The 18,177-nt window shown below is 38.5% G+C and overlaps 1 protein-coding gene across 1 annotated transcript in view; it reads right to left on the minus strand.

Moving 5' to 3' along the window:
• Window positions 1-18,177, minus strand: part of TINAG (tubulointerstitial nephritis antigen) — a gene marked incomplete at its 5' end in the record, with an annotated part of 114,602 nt that overhangs the window by 71,190 nt on the left and 25,235 nt on the right. The window contains 1 exon segment of the mRNA NM_001082786.1: window positions 15,462-15,576. Within this exon segment, the coding sequence (NP_001076255.1) occupies window positions 15,462-15,576 (115 nt within the window).

Genomic DNA, 18,177 nt, shown 5'->3' on the forward strand with positions numbered 1-18,177 from the left:
GGTTTCAGATAGGCGCAGTCTGGGGAGTGAACCATCGGATGGAAGACCTCTCTCTCTCTGTCTCTGCCTTTCCCTCTAACTCTTTCAAATAAATAAAATAAAATTTTTTAAAAAGAAAAAAGAGGGAGAGTGTATGTCATTCTGAAGTTAAATTAATTTAAAAAATGCATTTGTGGCAACTATATATTGGCATACTTGGAGCCACAAGGAGCACAACAATTTAACAAATGAAACAAGAATTCAATGGTTGATATTATTGAAATCATGTAATGTTAAAAGACTTCAAGAAGTGTGTATTCTCAAGTGCATAATACCATGATGTCTTAAAAGCCCATGTGAAATTTCCACAGTCAGTTTTGGCTGCTATCTTTCCAAGAAGAGAAATTAAATGTTATGAAACTAGCTCTGTTTATTTCTCTAAGAAAACCTACAACACAATAACCTGTTTTTCCCCTAAACTTTTTGAAAGACAGTTGGTTTCCAATTCCCAAAATAATCAAGACTCGAACCAAGTAAGGATGTATTTACTAATTTCTCATCACTTTTTATACATGTTCACATACATAAATCATATTTGAGAGTGCTTTAAATTTTTAAAGTGTTTTAATATTCATTTTTTTTATCTTCATAACAGACCTGTGTGATATAAATAAGGAATCTGTTATTGGCTCTTATCTTCTGAGTGACAATTGAGCTCTAAAAGTTCACAAGACATGCTAAGATCTCTCAGTTAAATAACATTTAGTCCTAGGATTGTCACAGGTTTTAGACTTCTTTATGCCTTCCTCTATTTCTAATATTTTCCTATGTTATCAGACCTATAAGGATACAATACTTTGTAGCAGAAGTAAAATGTCTGTACAAAGATAAGTTTTACCAATTTAAAAATTTTATGATTGTACATTGAACAAGTCAAGCTACTGATTTGCTATCTTGTAATAAAAAAATGACTTGTGACAAGTTCATAATAGCTTTAAGGTATGAAGCAAGGGAAAATTTTAAAATTATGTATCTGCTTGGAAAGATTTGCATCCATAACAATTTATAAATTTGAAATTAATAGGAGAGTTCAGTTTTTATTTAGAGAATCATTATCACCTGATAAGAAGTTATTCATCTTGTTCCATTACTAAAAACATTGCTACTTAGATATATCAATATCACTGTAGAGTATCTGCATGAAAACTTGGAGAACAGTATCATAAAAGTCAGGTTCTGGTGCAATTAGACGGACCACATTGCAGAACCGCAGCACTGGAGCAGAATAAATTTATTGTTCTGAGTAGTTTCCAAGTACTCACTTTCCAAAGACATCTTTCTAACTGGGATAGAAGTACACATATCTTTATACTACTCATATCTTCCAATTCAATTATTGGCTTATTGGTGTGCATTTGAGCATTTACAACACTAAGCTTTCTCAAGGTTCCTGAAATAGGTGGAGTGTCAGTAATCACATTAAAATTCCAGCTTAATAACCTAGCTAAGACATACCTTTCTGCTCTGTTAAAGCAGTAAGATATAAACACTACTTCAAGCACATCTCAGAAGGATTGAGTTATGCAGAATTTTATTTCCACATTTAAGAAATTTACAAAAGTGTTTTGCACATGGAAGATCCTCAATCTCAGAATAATGAGGTACCTATCAGGTAGATTCCATCTCTTAGAAATGAGTTTTTCTTTGTAGGCACATTAAATTAAATAATTATTCTAGTGGGGCTGGCACTGCGGCATAACCAGTAAATCCGTCTCCTCCAGTTCTGGCATCCCCTATGGGTGTCATTTTGAGTCCCAGCTGCTCCATTTCCCATCCAGCTCTCTGCTATGACCTGGAAAAACAGTAGAAGAAGGCCCAACCCTATCGGCCCCTGTGCCTGCATGGGAGACCTGGAGTAAGCTCCTGGCTCCTGGCTTTGGATCAGTACAGCTCCGGCCCTTGTGGCCAATTGGGGAGTGAACCAGCAGATGGAAGAGCTCTCTCTCTCTTTCTGCCTCTCATTCTCTCTCTATGTAACTCTGAATTTCAAATAAAATAAATAAATATTTGAAAAAGTCATTATACTAGCATGCATTTGTTGATTTTATGAAATAGTCTTTAAACATAAAAATATATTGCCTCAATAAGACAAAGGAACAGAGAAACAATAAGCAAAATGACATTCTATTGAAAATATATTTACCAGCAAGATCAATTCATGAAGTTCATTAGATGAATTTTGCAAGATTTTACCACTTAGTTTGTATTGCTATTCTTGAAAATGAGTCCCTAGTATTGGCAGTCCATCAGGCACATATTTATTACCCTACAATTTCATTTGCCTCACAATAGCAAATGATCTGATGCAATAAACACAGAAAATATTTTATATTCCATTATTCCATAATTGCAGTATTCTCTTGTGAGTGTTTTTTATAGTTTATAAGCAGAGGTAGGCATCATATAATAACTTTTAGGAATTGTTAATAGAAATGTGGCCTTAATGAATTATGCATTTTATTTATTTTGTTTTTTGTTCTATTATTTTCCAAAGGATAGTTTAATAAAGCAAAAGAATCAAGGTGCCCAGATGACAGTAACAGAAATTCCAAATGACAGTGACTTAGATAAAATAAGAAGTTATTTTTCAGAAAAATTCATACAATTCCATATGTTCATTTTTAATTATTTTGAAGTTGAAAAATTTTCAATCATAATTAAACTAGATTTCTAACTAAGTTTTAGTTAAGTTTGAAATTAAATATGAATAATCTCCCTGGTACAGTATTTCCATTTGGAAATTAAAAGCTAAATATATTATGAATATAAGAATTAAACCCAGTGATAAATATTGGACTTTTTTTTTTTTACAATAATTCCTTCATTTGATCAAATTAAAATTTTGAAAGAGTGATGGAAATGCAATAACAGTGCATCCTGAGACAAAATTATCAATTTGCTCAAGAATCTCAGTATAAATTCTATGTATTATAACTATTGAGTCTCTAACTACATAATATCTAATCTGGAATGATCCCTTCCACTCTAATTGCACTTACCATCATTTAAATTTGGATAAAATCAGAGTAGCCTACAGAAATACAACACTAGAGAATACAGTTCTCTTTTGACCTTCACAATCTATGTCAGTAGCTATGAATACTGTGACATTTATTAGGAGGTATTTAATATTGGAGAAGAAAGGCTAATTTTCTTATTGCTAATGGCCAAATGAATTTCTTGTATTTAACAATTTCCCTTCCTGCTTTAAGTTTGAAGAGTTATCTAGTGATATTTCTCTAATTTCTAATTATGGAATAATTTTAAACAGTCTACTTCTTGTGTCAGTATTTAAAGGAAGTGCTAGCTTCTCCATTCCTCTCATTTCTTCATCAAGACACAATGTCTAGCTTATCATATGGAGACTCAGAATGACTACATTTTGCTCCTACTGCCCTGCCCTTTGCCCCAGTCTGTTCCACTAAGTTATGGCCAATGGGATGTAAGTAGACCTGTCCTTTGATGACTTCTGAGAACTTAAAGTTTAAGAAACAATTGGTACTTGATTTTTACACATTTTTCTTTTACCTTTTATCTTTCCCAGCTGTCAGGAATTTGGGCCGTAGAGAAGGACCTATATCAGTCTTCTTAAGCCATTAAATAACTTTGGAAAGCCTTGGCAATGGAACATCAAGAAGCATGGTTCTGGGACAGTGCTATGGCTTACCGGGTATAGCTGCTGCCTGCAGTGTAGACATCCCATATGGGCACCGGTTCAATATTGGCTGCTCAGCCACTTCTGATCCAGCTCTCTGCTATGGCCTGAGAAAGCAGTACAAGATATCCCAACTCTTTGGGCCCCTGTGTGGGGAGCAGCCTGGACTGGACTGAGTTACTGGAATTAGGACTTATTCTATGCATCTGCTCTCCCACAATATGGTGCTGGGAGAGAAGTAAACAGCTTCCGCACAGCTGCCTCCAGTTCAACCAATAAACTGTAGGACTTGCTCCTGATTGGAGAGCAGCGTACTCGGCGTGTGGGCAGCCGAGTTGGGATTGGCGGAGGAGGACTATAAAGGAGGAGAGAGACGGCATGCACGGGGAACATCTATGGGGAACATCTAAGAGGAACATCTGAAGGAACACCTGTGCAGCCCCCGAGAGAGCCGGCCGGCGGTGTGCCGCTCCCCTGCGGAAGTGGGGAATGTGGCCAGGGGGAACTGCCCTTCCACGGAGGTGGAAGGGATAGTAGCCAACCCGGGAAGAACCAGCAGCAAACCCGGGGAGGGCCGAGCAGACGAAAGAACAGCGCAGGGTCCTGTGTTGCTCCTCCACGAAGAGGGGGAGCGACATAGTGGTGCCGTGACTCGGATAGGAAACCTAGCTCGGATAGGAAACCTAGGACGGATAGCAAACTTAGGAGGGAAGAAACGGGAAGAAGCAGGAAAATACCAGAGAGAGAGACTAGCAAACAGCCTAGGGAAAAGCCGGACGAAAAGAGGTGCCGGAGGAAGCTGTTGAAAGCCTAGGCATAGACTCAGATACGGACTACGGGGGGAAGCTGGGAGAAATCTCTAAGGTCGAAAGCGAAAGTGAAAGCTAGAACAAACAGACTCGGATGCGGACTGTGGGGAGAGGCCAGGAGAAATGAGGGAGGAGTATTGTTGGAGGAAAGCTTGGGGAAACATACCGGGTAGAGAAAAGTGTTAGGGAAATTGAAGCCGCGGGGGGCAGGCCAAGGCGGACACGAAAGCCACTTTGGGATTCTCAAGTTAGCCCGGGAATAGGGGGCGAAAAGTTGAAACCAGAAGCTGAAACGTAAGCCAGATTGGGATCCGTCTGATTAGTCCGGGGAACTTGGACTGAATGCCGGTGGTGGCGGAAACATTCGCGGAAGCCGCTGCGTGCAGAGAGAGCACAGGGCGTGAATAGATGGGGAACACGGGGCTGGTGCGAGGCCGTGGTGCGGGCGCAAAGTGCGTGGAGACCGCGGAGCGTGCGCGCAGAGCCGGGAACCCGCCGGCGGGGCGAGGCGCCGGGAAGCCGCGCAGAGCCGAGAAGCTGCTGCAGGGCGAGGTGCCGAGAAGCAGCCTCGGGGCGAGCGCCGCCGGGAAGCCGCAGGGATAAGAGAAACAGAAGTTTAGAAGTAAGATGAGAGAAATAGGAATGCTGGAAGATAGAAGTAAAATGGGAGAAATAGGAATGCCCGGAGATAGAGAAATAGAGAAATAGAAAGACCTCCCCTCAACATGGCAATGAGAAAGCTTGGATTCGGTCTGCCTGATTAAGTGAGGCGATGAGCACCTGCGGGCAGCTAGCAGCTTATGCGCCGCAGGTCACCGAAGACAGGCACGAATTAACATCAGTAAGGCTTCCCCACAATACAACAATTAGAAGGCTTGGATTCGGTTTGCCTGATTGTTAGGGCTTGTAAGCCCCTGCAGGCAGAGCAGAGCATGCGCTGCAGGGCACCGAACACAGGCACGCATCAGCGCCTAAAAACCTCCTCACAACATGGTGAAGAGAGGACCCGGATTCGGTTTGCCTGATTGATAGGACTTGTAAGAGCCTGTGGCAACTCTAGCAAGTAGAGCAGAGTGTGTGCCGCGGGACACCGAAGACAGGCGCGTATCAACGCCAAAAAATAAAAAGAAAGGGGGATCTGTGGGGAGCAGCCTGGACTGGACTGAGTTACTGGAATTAGAACTTATTCTATGCATCTGCTCTCCCACAATATGGCGCTGGGAGAGAAGTAAACAGCTTCCGCACAGCTGCCTCCAGTTCAACCAATAAACTGTAGGACTTGCTCCTGATTGGAGAGCAGCGTACTCGGCGTGTGGGCAGCCGAGTTGGGATTGGCGGAGGAGGACTATAAAGGAGGAGAGAGACGGCATGCACGGGGAACATCTATGGGGAACATCTAAGAGGAACATCTGAAGGAACACCTGTGCAGCCCCCGAGAGAGCCGGCCGGCGGTGTGCCGCTCCCCTGCGGAAGTGGGGAATGTGGCCAGGGGGAACTGCCCTTCCACGGAGGTGGAAGGGATAGTAGCCAACCCGGGAAGAACCAGCAGCAAACCCGGGGAGGGCCGAGCAGACGAGAGAACAGCGCAGGGTCCTGTGTTGCTCCTCCATGAAGAGGGGGAGCGACACCCTGTACCCTCGTGGGAGACCTGGAAGTGGCTCCTGGCTCCTGGCTTCAGATTGGTGCAGCTCAGGCCGTTAGGGCCATCTGGGGAGTGAACCAGTGGATGGAAGACCTCTCTCTTTCTTTCTCTCTCTCTCTCTCTCTCTTTCTCTCTCTCTCTCTTTCTCTCTCCCTGCCTCTGCGACTCTGTAACTCTGCCTTTCAAATAAATAAATAAATCTTAAAAAAAGAAGCATGGATATCTAACAGGACAGGGTGCAATTCCAGAGTAGGACCACTGACCCTTAGGTGTGCTGGGGAGAGATCAGTTTATCTCATATTTAAGCCAGTGTCATTTTGGATTTTCATCATTCACAGCTGAGTCTAACATAACTAACACAGCACACATAATTGTAATTAAAGCTGCTAGGTCAATGACATATTTTGTTCAATCCAGGAAGACATCAAATGTAAAAAAGCATCTCAATTTTAGGGGTGCTGAAAACTACAGAAAATGTGCATCTGGAAATGGATGAACTATATTTCTGAAAATGAGATCCTTAAAACACTAATTCTGAAGAATGTAATAGGTAATTACTAGAGGAGTTGATTAATCAAAGAGAACAAACAAAAAAATACTAAGAGGGATAAAACACTGCTTAAAAACTAAATGAATCTGTTTTCATTTCAAAATTTTTTATAAACTGTCAACATACATGAGGCTCTAAAAAGTGGAGATTGTTTTTGTGATTTTGAACGTTCATGATTTTGCCCAAGACATAATATTTTATCTTATTTCATTTCATTTCATATCATTTTATAGTGAAGCAGGTCAAAGAACAAGTATTGTATGGGCTACACTTCAGAAAGAACCATGGTATGAACAAGACAGACACAGAGGCAGGGAAGCCAGAGATCATGTGCACAGTAAATCACCTCAGGAACCCATTTTTGAAAACTACAAAATATTTGTTCATAGAAAAGAAAAAAAATAAATTTTCACATTTCTTTCTGAAGATTTGTCCTGTCGTGATCAACTCAGTCCTGCTGTGCTGGTCAACTCATGTTCAATTATATCACAGTGCTAGGCGTCACACTTTGACTAGCATAGAGAGATGAAACTGAAAACCCCAAAACTGATTTGAGTTATAAACCATTTATTCTGACACAAGAGCCAGGTGAATAATAGGTGAGACCTGCACAACTTTTCTAAAGTTTACCAAAGGGTTTGGAATCCACCCTGAGAAGGAAAGAGAAAAGAGATTTGAGGAGTTATAAATACATATTTTGATATTCTTTGAATTTTAAAATCCCTAATTCAGTTGCAGCAAGAACAACTGGATTCCCAGTCTACCCTTGGCTTTTTTACACATAGATGGAAAGTTCTCAGGTGAGATGAGAGAAATGTGTACTTCCTCATGGACTTTACCATGACACCAGCCACTGACTAGATTTGGAAGCCTGATATCATATGCCCTATGTTCATGTCTGTGGAAGTCAAAATTCAGTCTCATGGGGGAAAATGGTCATTTTTAAATACTAAACAAAATTCATAACTAAATTAACTGATTTTTACTTTTATAGTCAGTGTTATTTCTATAGAGGCTCCTGTGTTCACAGGTGACTTGTCATTGGAATTGGCTAGTTGGTTATTCAAACAGCATTCAAATTAAAAAATTCAGTAATAGTAAAAATTAAACTTGGAAATATTCACTTTTGATTTTTTCAAAGGTGTTCTTCATGACTCAGGAATTTCTATCATTTAATAAATCTATTCCATTATAACTAGTTGGTAGAGAAATATATCTAGTCAATGCTAATGATAAGTATCTAGATGATTGAATGTTTCATTTATTATCTCAAAGATTGGTGGCTTCAAAAGTTATATAACACATAATATATTTTATGTAACTCAATGAATCATAGATAATTATTTCATAAAATTTTTGGTTTTAGTGTCAACTAAATCACTTATATTGAATGACTAACAAAGATGTGCTCGTCCCTGTGGGAGACCTGGAAGAATCTCCTGGCTCCTGGCTTCGGATCAGCTTAGCTCCAGCTGTTGCAGCCATCTGGCGAGTGAACCAGCAGATGGATTACTTTTTTCTCTGTCTCTACCCCTCTCTGTATGTAACTCTGTCTTTCAAATAAATAAAATAAATCTTAAAAAAAACGATGTGCTAGTTTATTGACTGTATTGTAGATTCAAGAATATTTTGAGCATTTTTACTGATATCAGTAATATGCCATTCAATATACCATGAATACAGGTTTTAAGTGTTATACCTGCCTTCTTAATATTTTAATAATTTCCAAATTAGTTCACTTAAGATATAATTTTATGGGTAATAACTTTGGTGAACTAGTTATTTTCCCTGGGGGAATCGATATCACCAATAACAAAACCACAAATTTTGTTTTCATTGAGCCAAGTTTCAAATTAACTCAACTTCCACATTCCAGTATAAAAATTGTATTTTCATTTAAAATATTTTCAATATTCATATTGGGATATAACATAGCAAAACTTCTTAGAGCAATCTTCCAAATTCAAAGGCACCTGAACATTATTTCTGGAAAAACAGTCAGGTACAGCTTTTATTTGATTCAAGAGAACAGTGGAAGAGCTTTCAGGGTTCCCAATGTATGTTTTTAAGTTTTATTTATTTATTTATTTGAAAGTCGAAGGAGAGGGAGAGGGAGAGGGGGAGGAAAAGGAGGAGGGAGATGGAGAGGAAGAGGAAAAGGAAAGGGGAGGGACAGGGAGAGGGAGAGGGAGGGGGAGAGGGAGAGGGAGAGGGGATCTTCCATCGGATGGTTCACTCCCTAATTGGCTACAAAGGCCAGAGCTGTGCTGATCCGAAGCCAGGAGCCAGGAGGTTATTCCAGGTCTCCCATGTGGGTGCAGGGGCCCAAGGACTTGGGCCATCTTCTACTGCTTTCCCAGGCCATAGCAGAGAGCTGGATTGGAAGTGCAGCAGCCAGGTCTCGAACCAACACTCATATGAGATGCCAGCGCTTCAGGCCAGAGTGTTAACCTGCTGCACCATAGCACCAGCCCCCCAGAATGTATTTCATATATTAAAAAACAGTGTGACTCTACCAAAGGGAGATATAATGTGGTATTCACAGACTTATTACCATCGATGAAACTCATAGTTCTGTAAATTGTGAGCTTCATCAGAAAGCCCAGCTCAAAATCCAAGTAGAGGCTGAAACCTGTCTGTACTATGCTACCCAAACCCTTTCTCTTGGCATATTGCTGCTTCTGTCTAGAGAAGCAATTTTTTTTTTCTAATTATCCCAAAGGAAATTTTGTTAACTTAGCCTTGAGTCCTCAGGATTGTATCTCCCCAAAGGGGATCCCACTACTCAAATTCTCATCAAGAAACCATATGGTTTAGGGAGGATCCCTCTCAGACTTCCTTTTCAGTTCTTTTATTTTTCCCACCCTGCTTTCACCTGAACAACAAGCTGTGTTTCTGTCAGTCTTCACTTAAGATTGCTGTCACCACACCATGGCTCAATAGGCTAATCCTCCGCCTGCAGCGCTGGTACACTGGGTTCTAGTCCTGGTCGGGGCGCCGGATTCTGTCCCGGTTGCCCCTCTTCCAGGCCAGCTCTCTGCTGTGGCCCGGGAGTGCAGTGGAGGATGGCCCAAGTCCTTGGGCCCTGCAAGTGCATGGGAAACCAGGAGAAGCACCTGGCTCCTGGCTTCGGATCAGTGCGGTGCGCCGGCTGCAGCGTGCCGGCCACAGCGGCCATTGAGGGGTGGACCAACAGAAAGGAAAGACCTTTCTCTCTGTCTCTCTGTCTCCCTCTCTCACTGTCCACTCTGCCTGTCAAAAAAAATATATATAAGAGCAAGATTGCTGTCAGGAAAAGCTTCCTAAATCCTCCACTTTGCTTTTTCCTATCCTCCGTAAATCAACTTAATTTTATTCCTCATTATTACTAATCAAACTTGGCAAAATGTGTTTGTATTAAGGTTAAACAGAGTTCACATTTATATAATTATGGAAATCTTTGTATAGCATCTATGATATTTCTCTAATTCATGATCACTAGACATTAGGGTTATAGTGATTAGGCCAGGAAAGCAGCTAAGGAGAAGAGCTTGCCCAGGGACTGGGGATAATTCATATTCCTCTTTCCCAACCACAGAAAGGAACTTCTTGAGCCTCAATTCTTTTTTTTTTTTAATTTTTGAATTGTGAAGTTATTTTTATTAGATATGATTTTAACAATTATATTTAGCATTTAGAAGTGCATTTGAGCTTTATCAAACACATTTCAGGGATTTCTGCAATTTTCAAAGCAACCTACAATGTGAGTTTTGTTGTTACCTATATTTTACAGGACCAAATATTGAGGTTTAACTAGACAAGGTAACGTAATTAGCTATGAATCTGGGATTCACTCATTATATTATTATGTTAAAAAAATTTGGAGAAGGGAAAAACATTTAACCAATGTTAATATTTAATACAATATTCAGAGAAGTCAGTGAAAACAGGATACAGTGAATATCCTTGTCCCAGTAATAAGATGGAAACAAGTTGTCTGGGGTTGTCCTAAGATAGAGCGACTTTGTGAAGCTTTGATAATGTGTCACAGCTCTGTGGCAAGTAAAGGGAGCATACGTATTATATGTGAGTCTCAGTTCTTATACAGGCAGTGTGGTCTCTGAAAGGGAGTCAGTGGGATGGGGTGCAATGAAGTTTCTCCACTTCCCTGAAAGCACAACACTGTTGGCAATTGCCTACCCTAAGAGAACATACAATCCATCTTGTGTAGGAAAGGGGGAAATGTCAGCTCTCCAGAAGCATATATAAAAAAGAAAATTGATTTTTCCTATATTCGGGGGCAATTTAATATCATTGCAGATTTAGTATGTAGTCACCAGGCTAAAAACTAACTTATCTCTTAGCTCTTTTTCTGGCAGCACAACTCAGTTCATATTGATCTCACAATCATCCTAGAAGTACTTGTTATATTTTTTACTCTCTTCTACCTGTCCATTATCAAGTCAACTCTAACACTCAGAACCTCAGTCCTTAAGCTACTGTGCCCTGGAAAAAAGAAGCTGTTTCCTTGCCTTAAAGTGGGTAATGGAAGTCTTACAGCTCAGCTGAATATTCTTTATTGCTTTCCTGGAATTACTTGGCAACAGTATTACATTAATTCATAGCACTAGGTAATTTAAATTCTCCTAAAGTACTAATCATTAAGAATTTTCATTTAAATATCACCACTGAGACCTTTATGCAAACAAATCCCCAGGAGCCAATAGATGATTTAGAATTGGATTTTCCTTTTCTATGCAACAGTGAGTGGCGATGTGGGAAAGAAATGTACCTCATTTTCTCTAGAACATAAAATATTCCAAGCTGCAAAATTTGTTTAAAAAGGAAGTGTTAGAAATAATTCCAAAAATGTATGTAGCTCCATTAAAAAAAAAAGTGTTTGGTTCACTCTAACCCTTAATAAAAGTAAATACACAATCATCATAAAGGGGTACTTTTTCAACAATATTGCTCCTTCTCCTCTCCCAAATGAGATCAAAAATTAAATAGATGACACCAGGAAAAAATATTTTTTCAGTCAATCAAACAGATCACCAAAAACCACAACTCTGAGTCCTAATTTTAAAGATTTTATATCTTTTAGATTTTAGGAAAGATCTAAAAATATATCTAAACTGAGCATTTCAGAAAATTAATTCTGGTTAAGAGATTAAAAGGTTTCTTGCTGTTCTGAACCTGATTTGGTTGAAGCTGACTGACTCTGCTGGAACTCTGAGGACCATGTTGGGGGACAGATCTATTTAGATATCCCAGAACTGCAGTTTAATTAATTTTATGGCTGTTCTTAACCTCTCTCAGTCTCAGTGTGACTTAACCTCTCAAGCTCAATTTACTTGTTTTTCAAATGTGAATAATGACAGTACACACTACATCAAGCTGCTGCGGGAATTAAATGTAATAAAGCACGAACATGTTTACTTAACCCGCAACTACTCAATATATGCCAGTTACTATAAACTTCTCTGATACCAGTTATGATTTAGCAGTCCTAGCTGTTGGAATTAGAATTGAAAAACATTCAGCTGATTGCATCTCTCAGAAACAAAACTGGGATGCTCATGTTAAACGTAGAATGAGAGACCTGTGGGTCTGCAATTCATTCAGTAGCAAACAACAATCCTGCTGTCTCAAGATACTGAGACCTTCCAGGCAGATGGGACCTGATGTCTTCCATGCAGACTGGAAAGGCTACACTCTAAAAGCCTGGAGTCCTGCCCTATCCTGAATCAAACTAACATCTCAACTGGCAGGTGTCTATGCCTGAGAAAAACCCTACACAGGGTGCTAAGTCTGAAATTACCAGTATTTATTTTATTCTCATGTAGAAATGGATCAAGAGCCATCAAAACATAATTTTGAGAACTCACAATATACCTGTGTTTAGTTAGAAAAGAAAAAAAAAAAACAAAACTTATGGGGTACAGTAAAAGCAATGTTAACAGGAAAGTGTGTTTCTCTCTATCTCTCTCTCACTGTCCATTCTGTTGGTCCAAAAAAAAAAAAAAAAACCAAATAAATAAATAAATCTTTTAAAAAGGAGGAAAGTTTATAGCAATAGGTGCATACATCAAGAAATTGAAAAGGCACCAAAAAATGAGCTATCAACGCATCTCAAGATCTAGAAAAACTTCAGCAAATGAGAACCAAAACTAGTAGGAGAAGAGAAATAATCAAAATCAGAGTAGACATCAACAGGATTGAATGCAAAAAATAATATGAAAGATCAGCCAAACGAAGAGCTGGTTTGATGAAAAAAAATAAACAAAATTGACACACCATTGGCCCAACTAACTAAAAAAAGAAAAGACCCAAATCAATAAAATCAGAGATGAAAAAGGGAATGTAACAACAGACACCACAGAAATAAAAAGAGTCATCAGAAATTACTACAAGGACTTGTATGCCAGCAAACAGGGAAATCTATCAGGAATGGATACATTCCTGGACACATGCAACCTACCTAAATTGAACCAGGAAGACATGGAAAACCTAAACAGACCCATAACTGAGACAGAAATTAAACAGTAATAAAGGCCCTCCCAACAAAGAAAAGCCCAGGATTGGGTGGAATCACTGCTGAATTCTACCAAACATTTAAAGAAGAACTAACTCCAATTCTTCTCAAACTACACAGAACAATCAAAAAGAGGGAATCCTCCCAAATTCTTTCTATGAAACCACCATCACCTTAATCCCTAAGCCAGAGAAAGATCCAGTTTGAAAGAAAATTACAGATCAATATCCCTGATGAATAAAGATGCAAAAATCCTCAATAAAATTCTCACCAATAGAATGCAACAACACATCAGAAAGACCATCCATGCAGACCAAGTGGGATTTATCCCTGATAGGCAGGGATGGTTCAATGTTGGCAAATCAATCAATGTGATACACCACATTAACAAACTGCAGAAGAAAACGATATGGTTATCTCAAAAGATGCAGAAAAGCATTTGATAAAATACAACACCATTTCATGATGAAAACTCTAATCAAATTGGGTATAGAAGGAACATTCCTCAATACAATCAAAGCAATTTATGAAAAACCCAAAGCCAGCATCCTATTGAATGGGGAAAAGTTGGAAGCATTTCCACTGAGATCTGGTACCAGACAGGGATGCCCACTCTCACCACTGCTATTCAACATAGTTCTGGAAGTTTTAACCAGAGCTATTAGGCAAGAAAAAGAAATTAAAGGAATACAAATTGTGACAATTAACCGAGCACCAAAAAGGAAACCTGTTGAAGTGAAATGGACCCTATGAGAAACAATGACTTGACCAGTTCTTGTCCTGACTGTTGAGGAAAAACTTAATACTTTATCCTTTTTAGTACTTTTTTTTGTTATACTTAATACTTTTGCATGAACTCTTTAATTAACACACAATTATTCTTAGGTGTTAAATTTAACTGAAAAGTGATCCCTGTTAAATATAAGTGTAGGAATAAGAGAGGGAGGAGACATACAGGCCGGCACATGTTCACTTGGACCTACCCCTAATGGTAGAGTAAGAAACATGTCAGGGGATTCCAATTCAATCCCATCAAGGTGGCATGTACCAGTGCCATCTCACTAGTCAAAGTGATCAGTTTCAGTTCATAACTGATCATAATGATAGGATTAAGAGTCAAAGGGATCACTTAAACAAGACTAGTGTCTGCTAATACTAACTGATAGAATTAAAAAGGAGAAAATGATACAACATGGAAAGTGGGATACACAGCAGACTCATAGAATGGCAGATGTCCTAAGCAGCACTCTGGCCTCAGAATCAGCCCTTAAGGCATTTGGATCTGGCTGAAGAGCCCATGAGAGTATTTTAGGCATGGAAAGCCAAGACACTCTGGCAAAAAAATGAAAAATAAATAATAAATAAATAAACCTAAATGAAAGATCTCTGTGAGTGAGATCCCATTGGAAAGAACAGGACATCAAAAAAGGAGGTACCTTTCTCTGAAGGGAGGAGAGAACTTCCACTTTGACTATGACCTTGTCTAAATAAGATCAAAGTCGGCAAACTCAAAATGCTTCCAAAGCCTTGGAAACTCATGACAAGAGCCTCGGGTGACTACTGACGCCATAAACAAGAGTGTTAATTGTTACATCAACAAGAGGAGTCACTGTGCACTTACTCCCCATGTAGGATCTCTGTCCTTAATATGTTGTACTGTCTGAATTAATGCTATAACTAGTACTCAAACAGTACTTTACACTTTGTCTTCTGTGTGGGTGTAAACTGCTGAAATCTTTACTTAGTATATACTAAATTGATTTTTTCTACATAGATAATTGAAAATGAATCTTGATATGAATGGGATGGGAGAGGGAGTGAGAGATGGGATGGTTGTGGGTGGGAGGAATGTTATGCGTGGGATAAGCCACTGTAATCCAAAAGTTGTACTTTGGAAATTTATATTTATTAAATAAAAGTTAAAAAAAATCATCACTTGCTGAAGCAATACTACACTAGACTACCAGTAATCTCAAATACATATTTCTTTGAAATCATTCATGAAGGAAATGGATGTTTTTCATTCTTTCAGTGAGGTTATGTATAATTGGTAAACTGAATCTACATAAAATTTTGAGGGATATATCAAACACTTTGAGAAAACATTTTAGCATTTATATAATAAATTTTTAACTTCATGACTCTGAAAGCTCAAACCTCATTATTTTAGCTCTTTGAAATTCCTTTGAACATACATACATGAATATAGCAATGCAAACACCTCACATACATGAATCAGGAACACCACTTACTCTCATTTCATTCATGCTCAGAAGCACAGGGCTGGGTGGCAAGGTGCCAAGGCGAAATCTGAAACCTTCTTCTAAAGTCATTCCCCAGAATTGGCTGTAGTTCTGTGCTGTCCATCTTTCTTGCAAATGAAGTAAAATATGTATATGTTATGAGATATCATTTCATAAATACCTTTATTTATATTTCTGAAATTATGCAGCAGCAAATCTCACAAAGCAACTGTTCCTGAAAATTAGATAATACATATAGATAGATAGATGCATTATTGGCTGTTCTAATATGAATATGAGACACTCATCCTAAATTAGATCCATTTCAATTATTTTAACCGTTCACAAAAGAAACCTAAGACCACATCAGTGTGGATCAACACTAAGCATGTAGAATATTTATATCTCTGAAAAACATTAAGTGACAATATGGCTGACATATATAGTTTCTTTAAACAGGAAGCTTGAATATATAAAAATGTACCTGTAGATTAAATAGGGAAATCCTTTTTCTTTATAATTTAGATTTGAAAGGAAGCTAACCAGTTAAAAAGAAGTATCCATGAAAAACTGAGTACAAAACAGTTATACTTTCAGATTCTATATCAGTGATAATTAGACATCAAACATTTATTTTATATTAATTTATGTTAAATGCAGAGTAGTCTCAATTATTAATTATAATATGAACATACTTGATGTCCAATTAGGTTAAAAACTGTTCCTAGAGACACATTTTATGCTCTTAACACAGGAAGGAAAAGATAGCTTGTTTTCAACATTTAACATTAAAATTTGAGAAATGAATTTAAGAGCTGATAGTAGATTAAAGTGAAAAAGATAAATGTAAGTTTATCTTACTTACTTGACTTTTTTGCAAATGGAAAGCAATATATTTTCAGTACTTAAGTCAAATCTAAACTTCATCCTATTCTGTTTATCATCAAAGTTGTTTATAATATGATAGGCTCTTCTGAAAGATTGAAAATACAACTCAATTTTCAATAATATGCCTGACAAGTTAATGCTTTTCTTTCATAAGATCTGTTCATAAAATCTCCAGCAACTCTTGGCTATAATTTTCAAATACAATCTATATCAACCAGGGAATTTTAGTAAGGAAATCTTAGACTATATTAGACATTGCAGTGTTACAGAAACTAACAGGACCAGACTTGTGCACAATTATATTCTACAATGCATTTTTGGTACGCTAAATTAGTAATTTTCAAACACCAATTCAGAGATATCTGTGAGTCAATGAATTAGAGAGTAGGGGTATTAAAGTATTTTTAAAAATAAAGTAGAAATAGGAGAAATAATCAGAAATAGTAGAGTTCCTTGCAAATAGTGAGAGTGAGTACTGATTATATGTAGCTCTGTGTGTGGGAATGTGTATGAATTAGAAAGTAAAATGCATGCTTTATTTTGAGTTATGCTCAAAATTGTGTGAAAGGTGGTATTACCTTACACACGATCCTCCTTGAGCTGGACTCATCACTTCCCTTTTAATACAACTTACCATTTATTGAACTTTCTTAATTTATGTATCATATTCTCTGGAACATAGAGATGAATAAAGTTCTCTACTCTCAAGTAGTCTGTACATTAACCACGACTACAAAGATAAAAATGTATTGAGCTTGTATCATTTATCAGCAACACGTCAAAACATGATTAGATTAGATTAGAGGAGTCAAACATAACTCTGCCTGAAGGAGTTGGCACATCTTTTGCAAACAGTGAGTTTAATGCTTAGTCTGGAAGGATGAGAATGAATTTGATGGCTAGAATAGGAAGAAGAATACATTGATTCAAAATAAGGGCAACTACTGAGTAGAGCATGCAGGTTAGGAATTGGGTGACACATAGAGAATAGCATATTAGTCAGATGTCTAAATTATGAGGGGGTAGAGATACAGAAGATAAAGAGTGTAAAGGTGGGACAGTAAAGAAGCATTTGGGCCAGATGATTATTTATGCTAAGGAGAACAATTATATCCCACAAGCAATTGGATACCATTAAATATCTTTAAGAACATGAGTGTAGTAGCAAAGCTTTATTTTAGAGGGTGTGCCTATGGCCTAGCAGTTAAGGCACCCACATCCCACATCAGAGTGCCTGGGTTCAAGCCCTGACCCTGACTCCTGATTACAGTTTCTTGCTTTAATGCAGACCCTAGAAGGCAAAAGGTGATGGTTCAAGTAGTTTAGTCTTTGTATCCACAAAGGAGATTCTGACTGCATCCTGGGCCCCCAATTTCAGCATTTGGGGATAACCAGCAGATGGGAGTTTCTCTCTCTCTCCTTCTCTCTACCCCCCCTTTTGCTCTCTAAACCTCAAACAAAGGGAAGAGGTATTGTGCCACAGCAGATTAAGTTTCCACTTGGGACACCTGCATCATATTGAAGTACTTGGTTTGAATCTCAACTCCTCCATGCTGCGTGATCCATTTCCTGCTAATGTGCCCGAGGCAGTAGATGATAGTGCTAGTACTTGAGTTCCTGTCACCCACATGGGAGATCTAGATGGAATTCCTGGTTATTGACTTTAGCCTGGACTAGCCCTTAATGTTGCAGGCATTTAGGGAATGAACCAAGGGATAGACGATACACTACCTTCAAGTAAATAAACTTAAAAATAGCCACATCATCCTGGCATGTGGTATAGTGGTTGTGTTACCACTTGGAATGCCCAAATTCCGTATTGGAATTCCTGGGTTAA

The sequence above is a fragment of the Oryctolagus cuniculus genome, chromosome 5 (assembly GCF_051225735.1).
Source record: "Oryctolagus cuniculus isolate XC-2025 breed Fujian yellow rabbit chromosome 5, ASM5122573v1, whole genome shotgun sequence".
Taxonomy (NCBI): domain Eukaryota; kingdom Metazoa; phylum Chordata; class Mammalia; order Lagomorpha; family Leporidae; genus Oryctolagus; species Oryctolagus cuniculus.